This window comes from Equus przewalskii, chromosome 6 (genome assembly GCF_037783145.1).
Source record: "Equus przewalskii isolate Varuska chromosome 6, EquPr2, whole genome shotgun sequence".
NCBI classification, from domain to species: Eukaryota; Metazoa; Chordata; class Mammalia; order Perissodactyla; family Equidae; genus Equus; species Equus przewalskii.
The window spans coordinates 295,077-317,906 of record NC_091836.1 but is presented as its reverse complement, the minus strand read 5'-3'; the positions used below and the strand labels follow the sequence as shown (position 1 = coordinate 317,906).

The 22,830-nt window shown below is 67.4% G+C and overlaps 1 protein-coding gene and 1 long non-coding RNA gene across 12 annotated transcripts; one reads left to right on the top strand and one right to left on the bottom strand.

Annotated features, from left to right (window-relative positions):
• Nucleotides 1–23: 23 nt before the first annotated feature.
• Nucleotides 24–22,744, bottom strand: PALM (paralemmin). Of its 11 annotated transcripts, XM_070624671.1 has the most exons (11): nucleotides 22,485–22,628; nucleotides 13,972–14,095; nucleotides 13,632–13,737; nucleotides 12,441–12,492; nucleotides 11,931–12,011; nucleotides 11,513–11,643; nucleotides 10,180–10,306; nucleotides 8,964–8,985; nucleotides 7,657–7,713; nucleotides 5,038–5,169; nucleotides 24–1,979 (listed from the first exon to the last, which is right to left on the bottom strand). In XM_070624671.1, the coding sequence occupies exons 5-11, from the start codon at nucleotides 11,985–11,987 to the stop codon at nucleotides 1,450–1,452; spliced, it is 1,056 nt and encodes a 351-aa protein (XP_070480772.1). In that variant the 5' UTR covers nucleotides 11,988–12,011; nucleotides 12,441–12,492; nucleotides 13,632–13,737; nucleotides 13,972–14,095; nucleotides 22,485–22,628; the 3' UTR covers nucleotides 24–1,449. The 11 variants fall into 11 exon arrangements, with proteins under 11 accessions (XP_070480772.1, XP_070480778.1, XP_070480776.1 ...); XM_070624677.1 differs by lacking the exon at nucleotides 13,632–13,737 and having other exon boundaries at nucleotides 22,485–22,744; XM_070624675.1 differs by lacking the exon at nucleotides 13,632–13,737 and having other exon boundaries at nucleotides 5,038–5,152; nucleotides 22,485–22,614.
• LOC139084065 (uncharacterized) lies at nucleotides 15,845–20,194 on the top strand. Its single transcript, XR_011541329.1, has 3 exons — nucleotides 15,845–16,043; nucleotides 16,124–16,217; nucleotides 18,056–20,194. It is a non-coding gene; the product is annotated as an uncharacterized lncRNA (long non-coding RNA).
• Nucleotides 22,745–22,830: the final 86 nt, after the last annotated feature.

Below are 22,830 nucleotides of genomic sequence, written 5' to 3'. Positions count from 1 at the left end.
CCAAGAACTCCAGGACCCGCGGCTGCTCACACTGTTTTATTTGCTTCTCCGGGAAAGTCAAGAACATCGGGGCCTCGTCACACATCGAAAGCAGAGGGGGCGGCGGAGGCTCACGGCTCGAGGACGCAGGTGGACTCGAGGAGGGCGGAGGGGGGGCCACGGCCACGGCCCAGGGGCGCCTCGCAAGGGCCTCTCCTCCCGGCCACCGAGGGGCGGAGCTGAGACGGGACCCGGGCCGCGGTCGAGGCGGCCCCTGCACCCGCCCTGCCGAGGGGGCGGCTTGGTCGTCCTCAGCCCACCCGCGAGAGGGGCTGTGAGCGCGTGCACGAATGCGCCTCCGGGGACAAGGGTGGCTGCACCCCGGAGACGTGCGTGCACAGCCGGGTGTCGGCCGCCCCCAGGACGGGCACCGGTCACCCCTCACCCCTCCCGGTGAGAGGGGGGCAGGCTCACATCGGGCTGGGCGGCCGTGGGGGGTCCCCCTCCGCTGCCTGGACGCGCCACACCCAGCGGAGCCGGCACTGGGCCCGATCGCCGGGGTGTAGTCGGGGGGACCCGGGACCCTGGACCAAGCGGGCTGGAGACGGGGCCGGGGGGCAGCCCCTCGGGGTCCCCGAATTAGCACCAGGAGGAAGGAGGGCCCAGTGGGGGCGGGCAGTTGGCATGAGAAGCGGCTCACGCGTCCCTGCCTCGCGCAGGGGCAGCTCCGAGACCCCCGCCCGCCCCGACCAGACGGCAGCGCAGGGGTCACAGGTCCCTACCCGGCGGGGGGCCTGTCCCCAGGGCGCCCCCTTCCCCAGGCTCCACCGTCCACCGGCTGCGCCCAGAGAGGGCACGCGGGGAGGGGCGTGTGCTCCAGCCGAGACCTCGAGCCTGGGCCCCCAAGAGGTATGGCCTCACCCCTGCCGGCTGAGACCCGGACGCCGGCGCCTCAGGTGGGGACCCTCGAGGGACCCGCTTCCCGGGGCTGGGTGGGGACTGAGCAGGCCCCCGCGGCTCCCTCTGGTGAGATGTCCCCTCGGGGACCTCATGGGAGGTGGCAGGAAGGCACAGGCAGGAGGCCCAGAGGGTGGCGGGCTGGCCCGGAGCCGCCCCGAGGCCCCGGGTCACGCCAGCCGGGACGCCGTGGGCGGGAGCCACGTCTGTGGAGCTGCTGCGACACAGGGGTCTCGTCTCGGGGACGGGTGGGTCTGCCGTGTGTGTCTCTGCGGCCAGGTGCGGACGTGCGGCTCAGTGGTTAGGGCGTGTCGGGGGCGGTGCCTGGGCGGGGGGCGGGCGGGACCTCCCCGTCCCTCTCTTTCCAGTGAGAGAAAACTCAGAAGGAACGTGTGACGACACGGCGTGTCCTGGGGCCCGTGGCGGTGGGTGGAGGGTGGGCAGGCGCCGGGGGGGCTGGGCGGTGGGTGTCTGGCACGGAGGGCGGGGCCGGGGTCTGGGGGGCCGGGCGGCTCACATGATGGAGCAGCATTTACAGCGGTGTTTCTTCATGTCGAGGTCCTGGGGCTCGCTGGCGGGGGCCTCGGCCCCCACCTGGTTCTCTTCCCGGGGGGCCGCGGCGGCCGGGGGCTCGGCGGCGCTGCCGTTGGGCGGGGCGGGCTCCTTGGGCTCGGCCGCGTCCTCAATGACCACCAGCTCCGCGGTGATGGTGTCCTGCAGGCCCAGCACCTTCTGGGTCTCGGCCTCGTCCTCCACGTTCTGATAGCCCATGAAGATCATGGTGACGGGGGGCTCCTGGCCGGGCTGGATGCCCGGGGGGCCCGAGGTGGCCTCGCCCGGCTGCGCCTGCACCCCGGTGATCTCCCGCCTGGAGGGCGTGGTCCGCACGGCCTCCTCCGGGGCCCCCTGGGTCTCCGCCGACCCGGCCGCAGACCCCGCCTCGCTCAGCGTGACCTCGTCCGCCTTGTGGATGAGTTCGTCCACCTCGGAGGAGCTCAGCGGGTGGATCCCGTTCATGGCAGTGCCGTCCACGGCGTGGACCACTGGCGGAGGCGGGCGGTGGGGGAGAGAGAGAGAGAGAGAGAGAGGGGGCGTGAGCTGGTTCCCGGACGGGAGGGTGGCCGGGCAAGGCCGCGAGCCCCCCTGCGGGGTATCGAGGAAATTAAATTACGCATTCAGAACCGACGGACGATCAAGTCGGGACCCGTGGATGCAGCCAAACTGGGGCACGGAGGAAAATTCACAGACCCCAAAGCATTTGTTAGAAACCAAGACGGAGCGTCACCCAAGGAGCTGGCGTTTTACCGTCCTGCATTTTGAGGGTTTTCCACATTCCCCACGTGACTGACTCCAGTCAGATAACCGTGCGGGGTAGGTCCGTTTTCGGCCACCGCGAGGATGATGAAGCTCAGAGAAGGGAAGCAACCAGCCCACAGTCACACAGCTGGACCCCGCTCCTTCTCCCAGGCTAGGCCTGAGGAGTTGTGGGCGTCCAGATTCCTTCCTTTTTTGGGTTTATGGGGTTGATTTTTGAATTAAAGTTTAGTTCCTTCACTCAATATTTTTCGTTTTCTAGTAAATGCCCTGAAGGCTATACATTTTCCTCAGAGCCCTGCTTTGGCTGCATCCCCTGGATCCCACCGGGTCGTTCTCTTTCGAGTGTAAACAGTTTACCGTTTCCACCTTGACCGACTGCCTCTTGAAGCCAGCATTTATTTTGAAGGGCATTTTTAAATTTCGGGGAGTTGGGGGGAGCTGCAACCCGAGAACCCACAGCCTAAGATAGAAACTCTGCAACAGTCCTTGGAGCGGCCTGCGCGGCCCGGGACTACGTCACCTCCCGAAAACGCTCGGCCCGTTTGAAAAGAACGCCCTTCTCCACCGGCCAGAGTTTCATACGTGCATCCACGTTGCCAAACGCATTTTCCAAATCTCGCCAACATTCGCGCTCATGTCTCTGATTTTCCGGGCTGTGTGGCCGTCTCTAAGGAGGAGGAGCCCGGCCACCGTCGGGTGCCCCAGATAAGAGCCCGGCAAACGCCTCCTAGACACCCGGCCCCCGGCTGCCAGGGGGAGGGACGCCCGGGCGCCCCTGGGACGCGCCGCCTCTCAGGCCAAAGGTCAGGGCCGGGTTCCTGGCTTCCGGCCAGAAGGAAAGTGCTTTTTCTACTCTCAGTTTCCAAACCCCCAGGGAGGCGGCGTCCACCCGCCCTGGGCCTGGCGGTGCCTTTGGGCTGGAGGCCCGGGGACGGGGAGCACCCGGGTCACACGGCGTCAAGCGGAGGACGTCCCACAGGAATCCGAGCCCTCGGCTGCCATGGAAACGGATCACCTTCCCGTTGCCAGGCAACCGGAGTCCGGTCCAGCGGGTCCCGAATCCCCAGGGGCCGGGCCGGGCTGGACAGAGCGGCCGCCCGGGACCACGCAGCTGGCGAGAGCCGGAGGCGGCAGGGCCTACGCCCCCGACGGCGGCAGAGCTGAGTGATGCGGCTCCTTTAAGAGCACCCCGGACGCCGCGACGTCCTCTGAGAACACGAGGCTCTGGGACCCGAACCCACTGGCCACCCCCCATCACGTCAACGGGGATAAAACGGACCAGGACACGCGTCCAGGATGTGGAGAGACGGGAACCCTCGCACGCGGCCGGCGGGAAACACCCAGCAGGTCCTCAGAAGGTGGAACGGAGTCACCGCCTGACCCAGCAGTTCCACTCCTGGGGGTCGTCCCCAGACGTCTGGCCCCAAAACCTCGAAAGGCATTAGAAAACCAAAAGGCGGGAAAAACCCAAACGCCCATCAGCTGAGGACGGACAAACCCAACGTGGTCCATCCCAACAATGGAACCTCATTCGGCCATAAAGTAGGAACGTGGACGGACCTGCACCCACGACGCTCAGGGAGAGAAACAGACACAGAAGGACACACGGCGTGTGACCCCATTGACGGGAAACGTCCAGAACAGGCTGATCCACAGACAGAGAGCGGGCTCGTGGGGGCCAGGGGCTGGGGAGGGGGTGGGGGGGATGCTGATGGGGACAGAGCTGCTTTTTGGGGGGATGGAATGTTCCGGAACCAGACAGCGAGGGTGCACAACACGGTGAATATTCCAAAACCCACTGCAGCGGACGCTGCCTTGCACGGTGTTCTGGATCCTTCCACCCCGTGTCCCGGGTTCTTGTAAGGGCGGCATTCGTGGACCCGCTAACGGGCGCTAGAGCCGAGCTCTCGGATTTAGCACCTGACTCGGGGGGACGGGCTCTGAGCTCCGCGCCACAAAGAAGCCGCCTTGATCCTGAGCGTGTCCTATAATGTCTTCTTAAGACACATTTAGTTTCCCAGAGCGGGTTTGCTTTCCTTTTCTAGCATCACCGCAAACACCGCCTAGAATCTCCCCCTCCCCGGGGTCACTCATACCCCGTCCCACAAGTCAGGCCGAAAGCGGATAAATTTAAACGCCAACATGTTTATGAAACTGGCCCCTCAACGCTGACACGTTGCATCATCGAAATAAAAGTTTTCCACAGTTAAAAAAAAAAAGTGAATTTATGGTTGAATCATATCAAGAAAGACAGAGACTGAAATCCCGGGCTCCCAGCTCCCTGTGGGTGTCCCCATGGCCTGTTCCCCTCCCGGCCACCACCGGGAACCCTAAAAACCGAATGGGACCTCATCACCACGTCCCGGCTCACCCATCCCAAGCCTTTGCCAGCCGCCTCCCGCCCCTCCTCACCGGCCCCACCGGCTCCTCTCAGTTCCTCCAGCCCAGCAAACGCCCCCACCTCAGGGCCTTTGCACGTGCTGCGGCCTCTGCCAGGTGCCCTGTCTCCCCACCTCGCTGTGCATCATGGGTCCTGCGCCCGGCCCCCTCCCCGCCCTGCTAAACCCTCTCACACCCCGTCTGCATCTGTGGGGTTTTGGAGCCTTTATCACAAGCGTCCCAGAGACTGGGACTGACGGGCCGGCCGGCTGGGAATCCCACCCGGGATCGGCCAAGCTTCAAGGCAGGTTCCTTGGAGGAAAGGAGGACGGGGTGGCGTCCCCATGGGACGGGGTCAGGCTCGGGCCGAAGAAGGGGTCTGGGGTGGGGCGGGGGGGCGCGTACCTTTGGTCTCGTCCTCGTACACCTTGATGCCCTGGGGGAGCGGCTCCCGGGGGAGCGAGGTGGTGCTGGACAGCACCCGGGTCTCCCCGGTCACCTTGTCCTTCTCCACCGTGATCTGCACCGAGTACATGGCTGGCACGAGAGGCAGGGGTTACGCCGCCGCCCGCCCCCCGCGCCCCCGGGCCGCCGCCAAGCCAGGGGGGAGCCGGCAGCGCAGAGCCAAGCAGCGGTGGGGCCTCCCGGCGCAGCCCCCGCGCGGGCCTCACTTCCTCCGCTCGGCCTTCAAGGCCCATCCCTGCCGTCTCAAACTGCCCCCGTGTCCCCAGAGCAGAGCGGGGTGCAGGGGTGAGCGCTCCCGGCCGGACCTCGGCACCCCCGTCTGTCCACCTGCGAGTCCGCACTTCACGTCCCTCAGTCGCTGACTGAGCTCAACCGCGTCCGCGTCACACGAAGTCACGTGACCCCCACGAGGCCACGATTCAGCCGCCGGCGCCCGGCTCTGCCCCATAGGAATCGTCACGAGACCCCACGGGAGACCCCACGGGAGACCCCAGCCTCCCAGCGGCCCCAGGACCTCGGCCCGAATTCCAGGAGCCCCCCCCCCACACTGCCCCCCGGGGGGGCCCCCAAAATCACCACCTCCCAGACCTGCTCCCATCGCTGCCTGCAGCTGCCCCGGGGTCTCCCCACTTCTTGCAGGGACGCCTCCCTCCTCCCTCCACCCACGTCCCTGCATCTGTGAGTCCTGCGGGTTCGGCCTTGAGGACGCGGGAACCTGCCCGGCTCAACCCAGCGAGGGGGGGTCACTGTCCCTCCCCCATCTCTCCACCCCACCCCCCCAATCCACGCCTGCCACCCCTCCCCCACCCCATCCTTGATACCCCATCCCCCACCATCCCCTACTCTCCCTCCTCGGTCCCCATTTCCCACCACTACCCCATCCCCCACCCCACATCCTCCAACATCCTCCCCCCTCCAGTCCCTCCCCCATCCCCGCATCCTCCCCCCTCCCCCCGTCCTTCCTCCCATCCCCGCATCCTCCCCATCATCCCACCCCCCCATCCCCGCATCCTGCCCGCATCCCTCCTGGACCAGCGCGGTCCCTCCCCCATCCCGTATCCTCCCCCCTCCCCCGTCCTTCCTCCCATCCCCGCATCCTCCCCATCATCCCACCCCCTATCCCCGCATCCTGCCCGCATCCTCCCCATCATCCCTCCTCCGTCCCCGCATCCTCCCCGCATCCTCCCCATCATCCCTCCCCCATCCCCGCATCCTGCCCGCATCCTCCCGGACCCCCGCCGTCCCCTCCCCGTCTCCCGGCGCCGCCTCGGCTGTTCGCCCCGCAGCCGCCAGAGGGCGCGGCGAGCCCGAGTCGCCGTCCCCGCTCCGCCCGCAGCCGCGCGGCCCCCACGTCCCTCCCTCGGGAGCCCGCGCCCCCCGCCCGCCCCGCCGCCTCCGTCGCCCCCTCACTCCTCCGCTGCAGCCGCACGGGCCGCCCCGCTGTCCCTCCACCAGGCCCGCCGGCCTCACTGCGCCCTCCGCCCGGAACACCCTCCCCCACCCCGCCGTCCGCAGGCCCCGCGCCGTCTCCTCCTGCGGGTCGTTGCTCAGCGTCACCCCCTAGTTCAGCCTCCCCTGAAACCTCCCATTAAAACTGCCCCCCTCTGGCTCCCCATTCTCTGCCTCGCTTTCTCCCTGAGTTAACTGCACAGGCTGTCGCCCCATGGGGACTCCGGCCTCCCCGTGTGCCTCACACCGGGCCCCACGAGCGCTTGAATGAATGAGTGACTCTTATTCAATCCGATGTTCCTACACAGCCTGACACTCCCACCTCCAGACACAGTTGGGCGGGTCGTGCACTGCACAAGAGGTCACGGAGTGAGGGAACAGTAGGGGCGTCTGGCCCCGGTGCTGCTGGGCCTGGTCCATCTGGCGCAAAGGCCTGAAGGCACCTCGTCTCTGGGAAATGCGACCCTCTGCCTCCTGCCCCCTGGGCGGCCGGGTGTCATCACATCCCGGCCACCTCGCCCCCAGGACGGCCTCCGCCTCCCTGCTCAATTACAGCAAGAGCAGCAGCAACGAGGTTTTGCCGTCTGCTATGACTTGTCATCACTCTCCGCTCGGCCTGGTGCCACGAGGTCACTCCAGTCCCGCCCTTCCGGCAGGGGGACCCCAGCGCCAAGTGTCGAGGGGCACAGTGGGAATTTGACCCCTGACCTTGGAGAACACCTAGCACTAACTCTGGCTCCCAAAATGCCCCAGACCCCAGCTTGGTCACCTCCAGGGACGGGGCGCTCACTCCCTCTCCTGAGGCGGCCTGAGGACAGAGGAGGAGGACGTGCAGCGGGTGCGTGCGGGCGTGTGCAGCACCCCACGGGCCGGGAGCAGCGGCGAGGTTAGGGCAGAGAAGCCGCGAGGGGCGTCGGGTTAGAGCCGCCATGCGGGGGGCCCGTCTTCTCGGGGGAAGCCGGGCCGCGTGTGCCGATGAGCCAAAGCAGAAGGCGGCCAGGCCCCACCCCAGGCTCGGAGCACCGCCTCGGTGCAGCCGTGCGACCACAGCCCCCGCGGACGGCACCGGCGACCCTCGGCCCCGGACCCGCGGCGGACGGGGTGACCCACCTGCTTTCATCATGGTGGCGCCTGCGGCCGTCCTCGCGGGCGTGGAGACGCGCTTCTCTGCGGCGGGAGAGAGAGAGACGGGGTCAGAGGGGCGACAACCACACAGACCACGACACCCCACACGGACACCCCGGAGCCCCCCACGCACGCGGCACCACCCTCGCGCCCACAGGGGACACACGCCAGCCCCGCGGTCCGCCTCCCATCGCGGCCGAGTGCTTTTCACAAAATCCCTGCGAGGATTTCTTTTAATTATTAATTTTCAATCCCGCGGTAAGACGAGGAGACGCTCTCCCCATAAATAATTAACACACGCAAATCAGGCCACAGACGCTCCTGCCGCCGGCCTGCGATGCAGACACAGACGGGGTGAATCTGCACTTCTAAAATATGATTTATATTAAATGTAATATACTGAATAACAGATTCCGTAAACTATTAGATTCACAGCTAAGCGTGTATTTAAAAATGTCATATGTACGTGTGAAATATCTGCCAACATGTACGTTATTGATCTGTCATAATTTGGGGGCATAAAATGGGTCAGACTTCCGGCTTTTTCCCGTTTCCTGGATGGCAGCTTTCTTACCAGCGTGCTGGGACCCATGTCCCTTTTTTTTTTTTTTTGAGGAAGATTAGCCCTGAGGTAACATCTACTGCCAATCCTCCTCTTTTTTTTTTTTTTGCTGAGGAAGACTGGCCCTGAGCTCACATCCATGCCCATCTTCCTCTACTTTCTATGTGGGACACCTACCACAGCATGACTTGATGAGCGGTGCCATGTCCACACCCGGGATCCGAACCCGAGAACCCCGGGCCGCCGAAGCAGGACATGTGAACCTAACCGCTGCACCACCGGGCTGGCCCCCCGTCCCCATATCCTTTCAGATGGCACCTAACCCCCAGGGCGGCCAGGGTCTGGATTTCTCATCCCCGCAGACCCCACTTCCCAGACGTGAAAACCGAGGCCCAGGGGGGCGTGGGACAGAGGCAGCCGAGCCCGGTTGCCCCCACGAGGACGGGGACAGACCCGGAGCCTCGGGACACAGCCAAGACCTCAGCCAGACGCCCCTCCGGAGCCTCAGTTTCCCCATCTGTAACAGGGACGTTGTGAAAATCACGTGACCGGCGAGGACACGGGGCCAGACTCAGAGTCCGGGTCAAAGAGACAAAGTAGCAGCGATGGGTCACTGTTGCCTTTTCCTCTTTTATCAGCAACAATGTTGCTCCTCGGCCACAACCCGCCCGTCATCCCGCTTCTGGCCACCAGGGGGCGCGAGGCCCGCCCGTCCCCTCGGGAATCCTACCTTTGGGCGTGCCCACCGGGCTCTGCAAGAAAGAACAGAGAGGTCAGGGGTGCCCAGCGCGGCCCAGCCGAGGGGGCGGGAGCCTGGGGGGTGCCCGGCTCCAGAGACCCCCCCCCTGCAGGAGTCACCTCCTCGCGGACGGATCCCCCGCTCGGCCCCGGGCGACCCCTCCCTCCGCCTCTCCCTCCTCCCTGTCCCCGGCCTCTGGGTGCCAGGTCCCCTCCGCCTGGAAGGCTTTTCCCAGATTCCCCCTTCACTCGGCTCCCCAACCTCCCCATCCAGAGGGGGCCCCCTCGTCCGTCACTGCCCCGCAAGCCACCAGATTATTGACCCGGCCAGTGTCTCTGTGTCCCTAGGACGTGGGCACCAAGAAGGCAGGGACCCCGCGAACGCGTCGTCCGAGCTGAGTCCACCTTCCCCATGGCCCCTCTCACCGCCAGTCTGGAGAACTCCTAGCCAGCCTTCAAAGCCCCTCCCAGCCTGCCCCACCCTCCCATGAGTCAGGGGCCTCCTCGGTGACCCCGCAGGGCCCTGGCCTCCCCCCAGTGGCCCCGTCCGCCCTCCCTGTGCACAGACGTCCACATGTCCACCCAACGGGGGCTCGGCGAGGCCAGGGCTCCACCCACAGCCTCCAGTCTACCCACACCAGGCCCAGGTGGGTGGGCAGGCGTGTCCACTGGGCAAGGACTCAGATGCTGTGGGGGACGCCGTGGGGGCCGTGTCCCCCTGCAGCTCAGCTCGGGGTGGGGCACGAGGATGGGCAGGGGACACGAGGCGTGTCCCCCAGGCCCCTCGAGGCCTGGACACGACAGAGGGTGCCGTGAGGGTCCTGCGTTAACACTCCGCGGCCACCAGGAGCTCGGGGCCCAGGGATCCTGGTCATCAGAGACCACTCCTCAGCTGTGCAGCCTGGAGCCAGCCCCTCAACCTCTCTGGGCCTCAGGTCAGCTCCCCACATGCAGGCCCCATGTCAAGTGCCCGCCGTCCATGGGCCCATTGAGCCCGCGTGGCATCCCCAGCAGGCGGGCAATCGTAGGTGGGGAAACTGAGGCCCAGAGAGGCAAAGCCACATCTCCCAGTCACAGGCCGGAAGGTGGCGGGCTGGGACTCAGATGCGAGCGCCGGCTCTGACATCTGGGCTTGGACCAGCGGCCATGGGGCCGGGGGGCCGGGTGGGCTCTCGCTCTGCGGCCGGGGGGTCCCGGGCGCCCCTCACCTGCTGGGAATTCACCACCACCTCCGCCTTCTCCTCCTCCTGGGCCGGGCTGGGGGCCGCCGCGGGCTCCCTGGCGGTGGCGGGGGCCGTGTCCGCGTTCTCCAGCGCCTCGATCTCCTTCTCCAGCCTGCGGAGTGCGGGGTCCCTTCACCGCGTGACCCCCGGTTCCCACCCGGCCGCCTCCCGCCAACCCCCCGCGCTTCCACCCAGACACGTGTGTTTTCACGGGAAGCGTCCTCCCTCCCGGGAGACTGGAAAAACCGTTTCACTTTCCAAGTATGAGGACAACGGTCCGCGCCACCCAGTGAGGACACGACCCGTGTCCAAAATCCTGCCCGGCCGTCGCCTGCCCGAGGCGCGGGGCTGCGGGTGTCAGGGGACACCCTGCACCATGGGGGACACTCCCCTTCAAGGCTCGGGACAGACGGGGGTGAGTCCAGGGCCCCCTGACAAAGGGAGCCCACATCTGTTGGCTGGATGCGGCCAGGGGCAGCCTGGAGGGCTTCCTGGAGAAGGAGTCCTGGCATGGACACCGAGTGGCCAAAATGTGGCCTGAGGGGCCCCGGGAGGGCACTTGCCATGCACAGGACACACAGTAGGGCTCACAGGGGGCCCCTCCCCAGAGCTGCACCCCGGGGGGGGGTGATAACAGCAGCCCCTTGTGCAGCCCCGGCGGCCGGTGCTTCCCGCCCGCACGCGCCCCTCTGCCCGTCAGTCCCGACTGCCCCCTCACAGGCCTGGCCCAGCTCCCGGAGGCACACAGTGGGCACTAACGTTTGCTGCAATTAAGACGCACAAGGGGATTCCCGCCTTCCGGTCCACAGGCGGGGAAACTGAGACTCGGGAGGGAAATCCCAGCCGGACCCCCCCAGTTTCTTCCAAACGAGCGTGGCGGGGGCTCCGGGATCCGGGCCTTTCCGCAGCCGAGTGGACATCTGGAATCCAGGCCGTCACTTCCCCCGGCCGCCCGGAAACCCGGCCTTTTGTCCCAGCCCCGGGTGGGGGGGGGGTCACTTTCCCCGGCGGCCGGCCCTCCCCCCCTTCCTGCAGCCCGGCCGTCCCCCCATCAGCACCGGGGCCGCAACGAGCCGCCAGCTGGGCTGGCGCCAGGAGGCCCCGGGGGAGCCGCTGCCGGCACCTCCCATCCCCCCGGCCTGGCGGCTCCCACCCGGCACCTGCCCGCCTGCCGGTGTCACAGGAGGGTCTCGGCCCCCGTGTCCCCGGTCCAGCCCGCTGGGCCGCGCGTCAACACCCCCTGAGGCCCCGTCGAGGCAGGAGAAGAGACCTGCCTGCCCCCCAGCACGCGAGCGCGGCCGGACCCCCCAGCGCCCACCTGCCGATGGCCTCCTCCAGCAGCCGCGCCCTCTGCTCGTCCGCCTCCATCTGCCTCCGCAGGTCCTCGTCCCCGTCGGACGCCGAGCACGGTGCGCCCTCCAGCAGCCAGCGCTCCCGCAGCGCCTTGGACTGGGTGGCAGGGCCGGGGTCAGGTCAGCATGGGGTCAGGGTCAGGCTGGGGTCAGGGTCAGGTTGGGGTCGGGGTCAGGCTGGGGTCAGGAGGGGTTGGTTCATGATCAGGGTCAGGAGTGAGGCTGGGGTCAGGGTCAGGTTATGGTCAGGGTGGGGTTCAGGTTGGTTCATGATCAGGGTCACAGTTGGGGTTGGCGTCACGTCATGACCAGGGTCAGGGTCGAGGTCGGGGTCGGGCTCAGAGTCAGAATCGGGGTCACCGCCCCCCCCCCAGGGTCCGGTACCTTCAGATGCTGCAGCTGCCGCCGCGCGTCCTCCAGCTGCCGCCGCTGGTTCTCCATCTCCGCCTGCCGCCTGCGCTTCTCCTGCGGGACGGACAGACGGACAGACGGGGTCAGGACCGCGGGACCCTGCTTCTCCCGGCCCGGCGCCCACCCAGCCACTGACCCCTGGTCGTTCCCAGAGCCTTAAGGGGACAGAGTGACCGGGAAGCGTCCACAGACTCCAAGGTGGGGCTTCTGGGGCAGAGACCGCCAAGACCCCCACGCCTCCACCACAGAGCGCGGTCACCACACGGCGAGCGCGGGGGTCTAGTCCACACTGGCCTCAGTTTCCCCTGCAGGGGGGTCCGAGAGTCCACGTTCTAAGGACAAATCTCCACTTTTGTTTGTGGGGTGGAACCAGGGCCCTCAGGTTTCCCAGAAACAATCTGACCCTTGACCTCCCTCCGTTCTGAGTCCCGGGGGCCCCGTCCCCACCCCCCCCCCACCCCCGAGGGGCAGGGAGGAACTCACAGCAATGGCCTGGAGCCGCTCCTGCTGGGACGTGGTCTCTGCCACCAGGACCCTGGGGGCACAGACAAGGTCAAGCGGGGTCCACTCCACCCCGGGTTTGAATCCTGCAGCGGCCACCCAGCCGATCTTCCCTTCCCTGCCCCCCAGGCCACACTGTGCCCTCATCCAGCCCTATCACCTCGTTAATCCCCTCAACAGACCCTCCTGCTGCCCCTCAGGGCAGGGCCAAGGGGCTGGAGGGTGAGGCTCTGTCTAGAGACCCAGGAAGGATATGGGGAGAAGAGGGCACTGAGGCTGGGCCATGACGGATGCATAGGAGCTCACCCGGGATCAAAGCCCGGAGAGGAGTTTTCAGGAAGAGCTCCATCACCTCCTGGCCCAGCCTGGGAGCCAGATCAGGACCACCCCCCGCCCTCTGCCCCACCAAGCACGTCTTCTCCAGAGTGGGAGGGATACACGGAGGACGAAGGATCCTCCAGCCCCACCTCCAACCCTGGGGCTTGCAAAGTTGACCATCTGTCCCGGGACTTCTGGGGCTGCTCACAGCGGCCTCCCCTGGAGTCTCCCAGGAACCTAAAGGCCCAGAGAGGTCGGTGGGCCTCCCAAGGACACACAGCAAGGACATAGTAAAGCCGGGATTCAACCGGACTCCCTTTCTCATCCAGTCGATGCTTTCTGACAGCCCACCCGGCGCACTCTCAGCCTTGAACCGGTTTGCAGAAGGAGCTGGATCAATGTCAGCATTGCCAGATGCTCCCGAAGGAGCAGGGCTCCATGCCGCCGAGGTCGGGCCTTTGTAGGGTGGGCAGGAGGCCCAGGGCCCCAGGATGAGGGCCCACATCCCCTCCCCACACGACCCCCTCTCCCCTCTCACAGGACCCCTGGAAGCTGTACACAGTCGGCGTGAGTTAAATGCTCCGACCAGCGCAGCCTGGACCAGGCCTGGACGGGCCAACCGTAACCTCCCGCTTCCAGGTCACTGTGACGACGGGGGGCGGGGGGGTCCCCACTCTCTGCCCCAAACCCCACATGCCCCGAGGGTCACCCTGGGAGGCGCCGAGAGGCGGGCACGGGGGAGTCTGAGCCGAGAGAGACAGACCCTCCAGCTGCACCCCGGCCGCCCGAGCCCCTTGTCACCCAAAGGACTGAAATTACAGACCCTGCTGGTCCCAGTGCCCCCCGGCCTCGTACCAGGGCCCGGAGCCACCCGGTGGGTCCTCTGCCCTCTGGGCCTCGGTTTCCCATCAGCACAGACACTTGGAGACACTCCAGCTCTGAGCCCTCCTGTCCCCCTCCCCTGGTGGCTCAGAAGGAAAAAGAGACCCAAGGTCACACAGCGCTGGGTCCACCCCAGGGCCCTGCCCCCACCCAGGAGGCTACTCCAGGTCAGGTCTGTCCTGGGCCGCAGCGCCCCATCCACCCGCCCCAGGCAGGTTAAGTTTCCTGGCCTCCCTGAGACCTGTGAGGTCATCTGGCTCCCACGCCCCAGTCAGGCAACCCCACCCAGCTCTTCCCTTCCTGCTGGCAGCACCTGCTCCTCTGCACCTCCCATGGGCCCGGCAGCATCAGCCACGCCCTCTGTGGCTTCCCTCTCTGCTTCCTCCGGGAGGCTGGGCTCAGCTGGGTGGAGTTCAGGAAAGGCTTGATCCAGCTATCTGGCTCAGAGACACCAGAGGGCCAGATCAGCTAGAGTTCTGGGTCTGCCCTGTTGCCCTGTGTGATGCAGGCAGGGTGCCACCCCTGTGCTCCCCACATAGGCCCAGCACCTCACTTCCTGCAAACCCCACAATCCCTCCCCACTCCCCAGCCCAAGATTCTACCATGACCTGCCACCTCCCTGGCCCCAGGCAGCCCCCTCTGCACCCCACAGCCAGAGGAAGCTTCTCAGAATAAGAGTCCTGCTCTCTCCCGCTCTCAGGTCTCCTGGTTCCCATCAGCCCTTTAAAGAAACCCCAAGGCCAGCACAGCCCAGCCCCCAGCGCTTCTCTGCCCTTCCTCTCACTCACTCTGTTCCAGCCACCAGGACCCTCCCACTGCCCTTCAACCGCACCAAGCTCATCACTACCTCATGACTTTTGCACTGGCCGTTCCCTCTGCCTGGAATGTTCTTCCCACGGCTGGAAACCGAGGCCCAGAGACAGCAAGTCACTTGCCCAAAGTCACACAGCTAGGAAGTGGCAGAGCTGGGATCCAAGCCACAACTGCCAACTCCGGGCCTCACCCCACGTCTTCCCTTTTCCCGGCTCTACTGTGGCCTCCAGGGACCCAGGCGGGAAGGAGGCAAAGCTGGGGGGCGGGGGGGCATATACAGCCGAGACCCCGGCACACAAGGGCCACACAGAGGAGAGGAAGCAGCCGGACGCCCGGTCCCATGCCGGCGGGCAGGTGGCCATGCAGGCCGGATGCAGGGTCGGGGGTGCGGCCAGCTCGCCGGGCTGGAGACAAGGCGGGCAGTGTCCCCGCGGGGCCCGGCCGGGGCCGGGGAGGGTCAGGCGGCGCAGCGAGGGGACTGTCCATCCGTCCCCATCCGCGCCCCGGCCCAGGCGGAGGTCACAGCCGGAGGTCACAGCCGGAGGTCACAGCCCGAGTCCCAGCCCGAGGTCACAGCCCGAGTCCCAGCCCGAGTCCCAGCCCGAGTCCCAGCCCGAGGTCCCAGCCCGAGTCCCAGCCCGAGTCCCAGCCCGAGGTCCCAGCCCGAGTCCCAGCCCGAGGTCACAGCCCGAGGTCACAGCCCGAGTCCCAGCCCGAGTCCCAGCCCGAGTCCCAGCCCGAGGTCCCAGCCCGAGTCCCAGCCCGAGTCCCAGCCCGAGGTCACAGCCCGAGGTCCCAGCCCGAGTCCCAGCCCGAGGTCCCAGCCCGAGGTCCCAGCCCGAGTCCCAGCCCGAGTCCCAGCCCGAGGTCACAGCCGAGTCCCAGCCCGAGTCCCAGCCCGAGGTCACAGCCCGAGTCCCAGCCCGAGGTCACAGCCCGAGTCCCAGCCCGAGGTCCCAGCCCGAGTCCCAGCCCGAGTCCCAGCCCGAGGTCCCAGCCCGAGTCCCAGCCCGAGGTCACAGCCCGAGGTCACAGCCCGAGTCCCAGCCCGAGTCCCAGAGTCCCAGCCCGAGGGGCGCAGGGCGCGCGCCCCTCCCCAGGCCCCGCCCCGCCGGCCGCGCGGGTGAGGGATGGCGGCCCGCGGGAGGCGGTCGCCCTGGCAACCGCGCCGTCCCCATGGCAACGCGAGGCCCGGCAGGCGGGGGCGGGGCCGGCGCCGAGCATCTCCCGCCCCCAGCCCGGCGCTGGGAGGGAGGGGGTGCTGGGGGGCTGGGGCGCTGGGGGGCTTCCCAGCCCGGGCCTCAGGGGCTGCCTGGAGAGGCGGGACGCGAGGGGGAGCCGGGCCTAGCGCACCCCCCCCCCCGCTCGCGTTTCGGGGCGCCCACCCAGGGAGCGGCTCCTCTCCGGGGAGGGTCTGGACCCGCCCCTGGCGCGAGGTGGCCGCGGTGGAGCCAAGATAACTCCCGATACCCTAGATCCGAAAAACAAAGCGAAGTCGCCCCACAGAACCCTAAAGACACGGCCGTGGAATGAGACCCCCCGACCCCCGCGCTCGCCGCCTTCTGTGGGCCGGTCAGGAGGGGAAACTGAGGCTGGGGAGGCGCGGCGTCGGCTAAGCCTCCATCCTCCTGATGGCCCCGTGTGTTTATCAGTGAACGGAAGCTGGTCAATGGTGACGCGGGACCCGGACCCAGGCCGACGGGCTCCGAAGCACACGGACCGCACGGAGCGCAGGGTCTCCCCGAGGTCCGACGGGGCTGGGGGGTCAGCGGGATGATTGAAACGCTCGCTCACTCAGGCTCAGGGAGGGAGGCAGGGGCCACATCACAAAAGGTCTCACATCCTGGGCGGAGAAGCGGAGTTTGGGCCAAAAGGCGTGGGGAGGGTTTAGAGGGCGTGGCAGCTGCCCCCACGGGCTGTGTGACCCGAGGCAGGTCAGCCGCGTCTCTGAGCCTCCACCGGCTCTGCTGGGCAATGGGCCACAGCCCACAGCCGCCCGTGTGGAGGGACACACCCGCGGCCGGACGCCCGCCCTCGAGCGCTCCGGCTCCCGTCCCCGCGCGATTATTTTTACGGCGCTCGGAGCAAATTCTGGGCTCGCGCCGCGGTGTGGGCGGCTCAGGACTCGGCGAGGGCGGCGGCTGCGAGCGCGTGAGAGAATCGGGCTCCAGCAGATGAGCTAATGGGGCCCAAACCCAACCGGCCCGCAGAGGCCTCGGCTTGGCGAGGCGTTTAGTTTTTTAAAAGCCCAGAGAGGTTACGCAACCAGCCCAAGGTCACCCAGCGGGCAGGACGGGAGGACGGGGCGGGAGGTGGGAGGCGGGAGGCGGGAGGCGGGAGGGGGTTTCGCACTTGTCCCTCCGGAGCCCGCGCCCGGGCAGCTCCAGCCGGAATGAGGGGTCCCGGGCCTGGCAGGCGCAGCCCAGCCGAACATTCCTGTGCTAATTGAAAGGAAACAGCTGACGACGACGACCTTGGCCTTGGCCGTGGGGGGGGGGGGGAGTCACGCGGGCTGGGGGGCGGGGAGCCCGGGCCGGTCCCCGCGGGCGGGATGGAGTTCGCAGGTCCGTTCCAGACGCTGGTTCCCAGCTCCCCGCAGGCCCGTCTCCCTTTTGCCCCAGAACCTTCCCGGCTCCAAACCCTCCCCCAGCCGGTGACCCCTGCCCTCCTCTGCCTCCTCCACCTCCCAGCCCAGCTCCAGCCCAGCCGCCTCTTCCGGGAAGCCTTCCTGGTCCCCTCCCCTCCCCAGGAAGGGGGCAGGGCTGGACCACCTCCGTGATGGTGAGGTGAACAGGCCCCGTGGCACTGGCTTTCTAGAAGGTTCAGGGTCCCCCCGCCGGTGGACATGGAGGTCAGAGGAGGCCGCAGACCCACAGGAGCAAACCTGTTGCCTATTAACCTGCACTGGGGAGGGAAGGAGCTGGACCCTGCCCCCCAACCCCGGGCGCCACGTCAGGAGGGCCAGTGGGGCCTGGATGGGGCAGCTGAGCCAGAGGTTCCTCCCGCTCCAGGTAGGAGGGGTTTCAAGGCAGATCCGGCTGCAGAGACTGCTTCCCAGGCCCAGGACTGCTTCCTAACCCCACCCCTCACTCCGCTCGCTCCAGCCACACTCCTCGAACATCCTGGGCTGGCTCTGGCCCCAGGGCCTTTGCACTGGCTGTGTCCCCCACTTCCCCATTGCGCTTTCTCCCAGGTCTTCACGGCCTCACTAGCTCCCGCAGGCCTGTCCTCCGATGTCACCTCCTCTGACCTCCCCAATTAAGTTGCACGCCCACACCCCCAATCACCCCCCCAGCCCTCACCGCCACGCGACACCCCAGTCATTTCCCTTATTTCATTTCTTATTCCCCCACGAGGACTGTAGCTGTCTTTGTCCCTGCCCCGTTCGCAGCACCCAGTACACAGCAGGTACTCAATTCATGCTCACTGGACCAGCGAGTCAATGAGGGTCTTTCCATCTTCGGAGGAGGCCCCACCCAAGGGTTTCCGCCCCGCCTGCCACGCGACACACCTGTCCCACCACCACTTCCCTTTTTTTCTTTTTAAAGAAACCCACAGTCACAGCTCAGGTTTGTCTAAAACAGGACCAGAGCTCCACATCCGACGGACGTGGGACAAGTCACAACCACTCGGAGCGACTGTGCAAATCAATGCATAAAATGGCCCAAAAGTCCACCGATGGGTGATGGGTCCACACACATGTCCACCCACACCCTGGAATATTACGCAGCCGTGAAGAGGAGCGAGGCCCTGACACGGCTGCACGTGGACGGACCTGAACACATGACGCAGGGAGAGAAGCAGAGACAGAAGGACACACGGCGTGTGACCCCATGGACGTGAAACGTCCAGAACAGGCAGATCCAGACAGAGAGCGGGTTCGTGGGGGCCAGGGGCTGGGGAGGGGGTGGGGGTGATGCTGATGGGGACGGGGTTTGTTTATGGGGATGGAATGTTCTGGAATTATGTGGAAGTGATGGTTGCACAGCTCTGCAAATGCACTGAAACCAGGGGCCTGTGCACTTTCAAGGGGTGGATTGTGTCTCCATAAACCTCATCACGATAAACACAGACACACGCACAGCAGCATCGAGGACCCCTCTGCCGGGGCCAGAGCCGGGCCCCGCGCATCGTGAGTCCTGCCGGCCCCGCCCCGGACCCTCCTGGGTTGGCAGGATTTGAACACACGCCGGCCGGGGCTCCACTGCTCGCTCGCTGATGCGTGTCACCAGAAGCCCCCCCAGCCCCTGCCCCACATGCGGCCCCAGAGCTGCCCCCACCCCCTCTGCCCACCAGGCTGGGCCCCGTCCCCCGACCTGCTTCTGTCCACACTCGGCCTCACCCGCCACCAAGGCCCAGAGCAGGCCGCCCCCCGGACCCCCAGCCCGATCCAGACGGTCCCGGGACGGCCTCTGACTGGCCCTGAGCGCCTGCTCCGAGCCCGGGGCAGGAGATGGCCACCCCGTGCCATTTCCCTCAGACACCGAGACCTCCCCACGCCGTCCACACTGAGGGAGACCCCTGCACATCCGGGGCCGGCCCGTCCCTGCGGGCAGCTGGGCCCACCACCAAGTTCTGGAGACGGGTCTGCACCCACCCAGGCCCCGGGCCCTGCCCTCCGCCGGCTCCACTCCTCTCTCCACGGCCCCCCTGGCTTGCTGCTCCCTGGTCTGGCCCCTCAGCCACCAGAGCCTCGCTCCTGCCTGCTGGGCGCTCCGGGCCCATCTCTCCACCAGGCGCACCCTCTGCCTGCCTGGGTGGACCCTTAAGCGTCTTTCACAGAAAAGGCCCACGATGGGAAAGACCAGGAAGCCTTCCCCACACCTCACAGAAGACCCTCTGGGCCCCCCCAGACTCTCCGACCCTGCACGGGGCCCCGCAGGTCCGCAGAGAATATGTCCTAAATAAGCAGAAAACAGGCTTCCTGGACGGAGAAAGACTGACAGAAAACAGGATTCCAGACCTGGGAGAAGGTGATGCGGTTTTTGTCAAGATCGTCAACCGTTTCCCAGCGTCAAAATCTGAGACCCCTGAGGATGGGCCACTGCGGTGGGCCGGTGCCCCCGTCACCAGATGAGAAACAGGAGCCCAGAGGAGCCGAGTGACCCACCTGAAGCCTTGTGGGGAGTCAGCACCCCCCTCCATATCTCCCCCCCAAGACTGGCAGTCATGGAGGGCTCCCTGGGGGAGGATGCAGGGCCAGAACACACCTTCTGTGCGGCCCGGTAGACAAACCGGGGTGAAAAGCCGACATCAGGACAGTTTGGAGCCCCCCAGACCACAGCCCCTGGGACCCGGGAAGAAAGTACAGGAGACCTGCACCCCCCCACGCCGGCAGCTGAGGAAACGGCCCAGCCAGCGACCAAATCCCAGCCCCACCCTCTCCAGCTGTGTGGCCTCGGGCGGGATGCGTCACCTCTCTGTGCCTCGGTTTCCCCACCTCACAGGGCTGCTGTGGGGATCAAGCGAGTTCACAGGGACACGGCACGCGGAACGGGGCGCCGTATGCAGCCGGTGCTTCCTCAGTGACTTTTCAGTGTCGCCCGCACTTCTCACGCGCCGCCCTCCCCCCGCTCCTCCGCCGCCTCCCTTGGGGTCAGGTCTACACTGGACCCCCGGCTCTGGGAGGAAACGTTACATTGTTACCACGACGCAGACAACCCGCAGCCCCTGCTGCTCCAGAGGAAACACGTTTTCGAAAAATAGATACAATGAAAACAAAAGCTTGTTATTAAATTCAATTATCAGCAGGCCCGTTGCCTCTGACCGGCTCCCTCTCATTAAAAAGGGAGATTAACAAGCGCCCAGGAGGCATTAAGGGCCGGGTGGGCGCCCAACCCACACCTTCTCCCTGCAAATGTCCAGGCCTGGGGGCCGGCGGGGACCCGGGAAGGTCACGACCCCCCTCGGCCCGGCCCCAGCTCGGCCTCACCCAGGACCGGGGTTTGGGTGTCTGAAACCGCCTCATTCTGCCAGCCAGACCCTGAGGTCCCCGGGGTCACACAGCAAGTCCCCCCCAGGGCAGAGCCGTCCCCCCCACATAGTGTCTCATCATTCTGCCGCCCCCCCCCCCCTCGTCCCACCTCTGTAGCATCAGCCAAGGCCCCCGCCGCCTCGGGGGTTATGTCTTCACTACTTTTCGCCAAATCCTTAAATTCTTAAACTAAGGAAAATTAGTTTGATCTTTAAACGAAGCAAATTTTGTCAAATTCTTAAATTCGATCTTAAAAGGAACTTTCCGGCAACCCCGTGAGCCGCCACCACCACCACGTCCTGTGACCCCGACGGCAAACTCTAAGGAAACAGGAGGCCGCCAGGGAGGCCCTGGGCCCGGGGCTGGCTCTGGCCTCGTGGAAAAGGACGACGGATGAGCCGGGGGGCAGGTGTTCACGCCCCGGCGGCCTCTCTCCACACTCACCAGCAACCCCAGCGCTGGGGACACAGGCTTTCTCTACGGCTGTTCGGGCCCCGTAACACCAAGTCCCCGTCCCACGTCTGCACCCAGAAAAGCCAGGGGTCCACCTAATGGGGGGCATGGTGCCCTGTGAGGCCCATGACCAAGCAGGCACCCAGGGGCCCTCCCTGTGCTGTGTGACCCTGGGGCATCGGCTGCCCCTCTCTGGGCCTCAGAATCTCCCACCCCCCCCCACCCCCCCACCCCCCAAGAATGAAAGGGGTGGCGGGAAAGAAAACAATAAGTCCAACCAGAATCTCTCTTCCTCCCTCGGCTCTGGGTGGGCGTTTTCCTGGCTTCCCCCAGGCGGCCCCCTCCCCACGGCCACACCCTGCCCAGGGCCTGCTGTCAGGAGGCCCAGAGACTCCCCTTGGGCCCGGGGAGCGGAGCAGATAAACAAGAGGGGGGGAAGCGGGCAGACAAGTCTGGGCCCTGGTTCCCCTGAGCCCCTGGCTGGGCTCCCGGGCGGGTGGGGGAGCCGGCCGGGCCTTTGTCTGGTTTTCAAAAGCAGAGGACAGTGGGTGTCGCCTTCCCGGGCGGGCGGGAGGGTGTGGCGGGTCACGGGTGACTCCCCGGAGGAAAGTTGTCAGCTCCGAAAACACACCCCGTGGGAAGGGCAGGGGGGCCGGCCGGGTGGGCGTCCGGACCTCCACGTGCCGGCCTCGGGCCCAGAGCCGGGCAGCCGCCCACCGACCCGCCTCACAGGGGCCGGCTGCCCAGCCCCCTGCCCGTGTCCACACCGCACGCCCTCCAGGCGCCCACCTGTGGGAGTGGGGGCGTGGGGGACACCCCGAGGCCGGGAAGAGGGGACCCTGTCTGCAAGAACCGTGCACGCTCACGGACACCTGCCTGTGCGAGGAGCCCCCGCCCACCAGCTCCTCAGCTCACCCCACACGGACCCCGCCGCCCACTCCGCCGGTACCCGGCCCTCCGACTCTCGGCTGCTCCATTTGGGGCCCCATCTTGGGGACTTTTCCTGGGGGAGGGGAGAGCAGACCCCAGGCCCCCTGTCGGAAAGCGCCGGGACCTCCCGTCTCCCATCCCAGCCCCCTCCGCCCGCGGGAACTCGGGACAACCCCTGGCGGTGGCCGGACCCAGGCCTCCTCCGCGGGGGCTCCGGCTCCGGACAGCCCTGGAGGCCCCCGCGGCGGGCGGGGAGCGGGGCGGCCCGAGCGCGCGCCCAGGGCGCAGGGAGCAACGAGCTCAGGCTGGGGGGGGGGGGGCGCCCGGTGCACCGGGAGGGGTCGCTCCATCCCCCCAGGGCGCCCGCTGGGCGGGGGGCGCAGGTGGCCGAGGCCGGTCGGGGGGGCGCGGGCGGGGACACGGGCCTCCCCTCGCGGCGTCCCGAGCTGCCCCCGGCCGCCGCCGCCCGATCCCCATCCGCGCGTGGGCCGCCGGCTCGGCCGCGGGGAGGCCTCCGGGCGGGCGCGGCCCGGCCTCATCCCTCCCGGGCGGAGCTGGGGGTCCCGGAAGCCCCTCGCCGCCCCCCTCCCCATGCACAGGGCCCCCCCCCCGCCCCCCGGCCTCCGAGCCCCGCGGCGCCGAGCGCGCCTACTCACTCCATCTCCCGCGAGTCCGGGCGGGGCCGCGGGCTAAGGCCGGGCGGCCGGGGCTGCGGGGCGCGGGGGCGGCGGCACCGGCTCGGGCATCGCCCCGCGCGCGGCTGTTTATTGTCCGGGCGGCGGCGGCGCGGGGGGTGGGCTGGGCGCGCGCGTCGCCGCCGCCGCGTTTCTCCTGCGCGCGGCTCCCCGCCCCGCGCCGCCCCCGCGCCGGCCCGCGCGCGCCTCCTGCCGGCCTCCGGGCCCCGCGCCCGGCCCCTCCGCGCGCCCGCGCCCCCCGCGCGCCCCCCCACCACCCCCGGGTCCGAGGGGAGCGGCCGGGGACCCCCCCCCCGGGGGCAGGTCC

Excerpts from the sequence above, each read along its gene's own strand:
- PALM (XM_070624667.1), bottom strand. The coding sequence starts at position 21,887 with ATGGGGCCCCAAATGGAGCAGCCGAGAGTCGGAGGGCCGGGTACCGGC. Across the intron at positions 12,012-12,440 it reads AGCGGCTCCAGGCCATTGCT|GAGAAGCGCAGGCGGCAGGC; the intron begins GTGAGTTCCTCC and ends TCCGTCCCGCAG. Across the intron at positions 7,714-8,963 it reads CCCGGTGGGCACGCCCAAAG|AGAAGCGCGTCTCCACGCCC; the intron begins GTAGGATTCCCG and ends CTCCCGCCGCAG.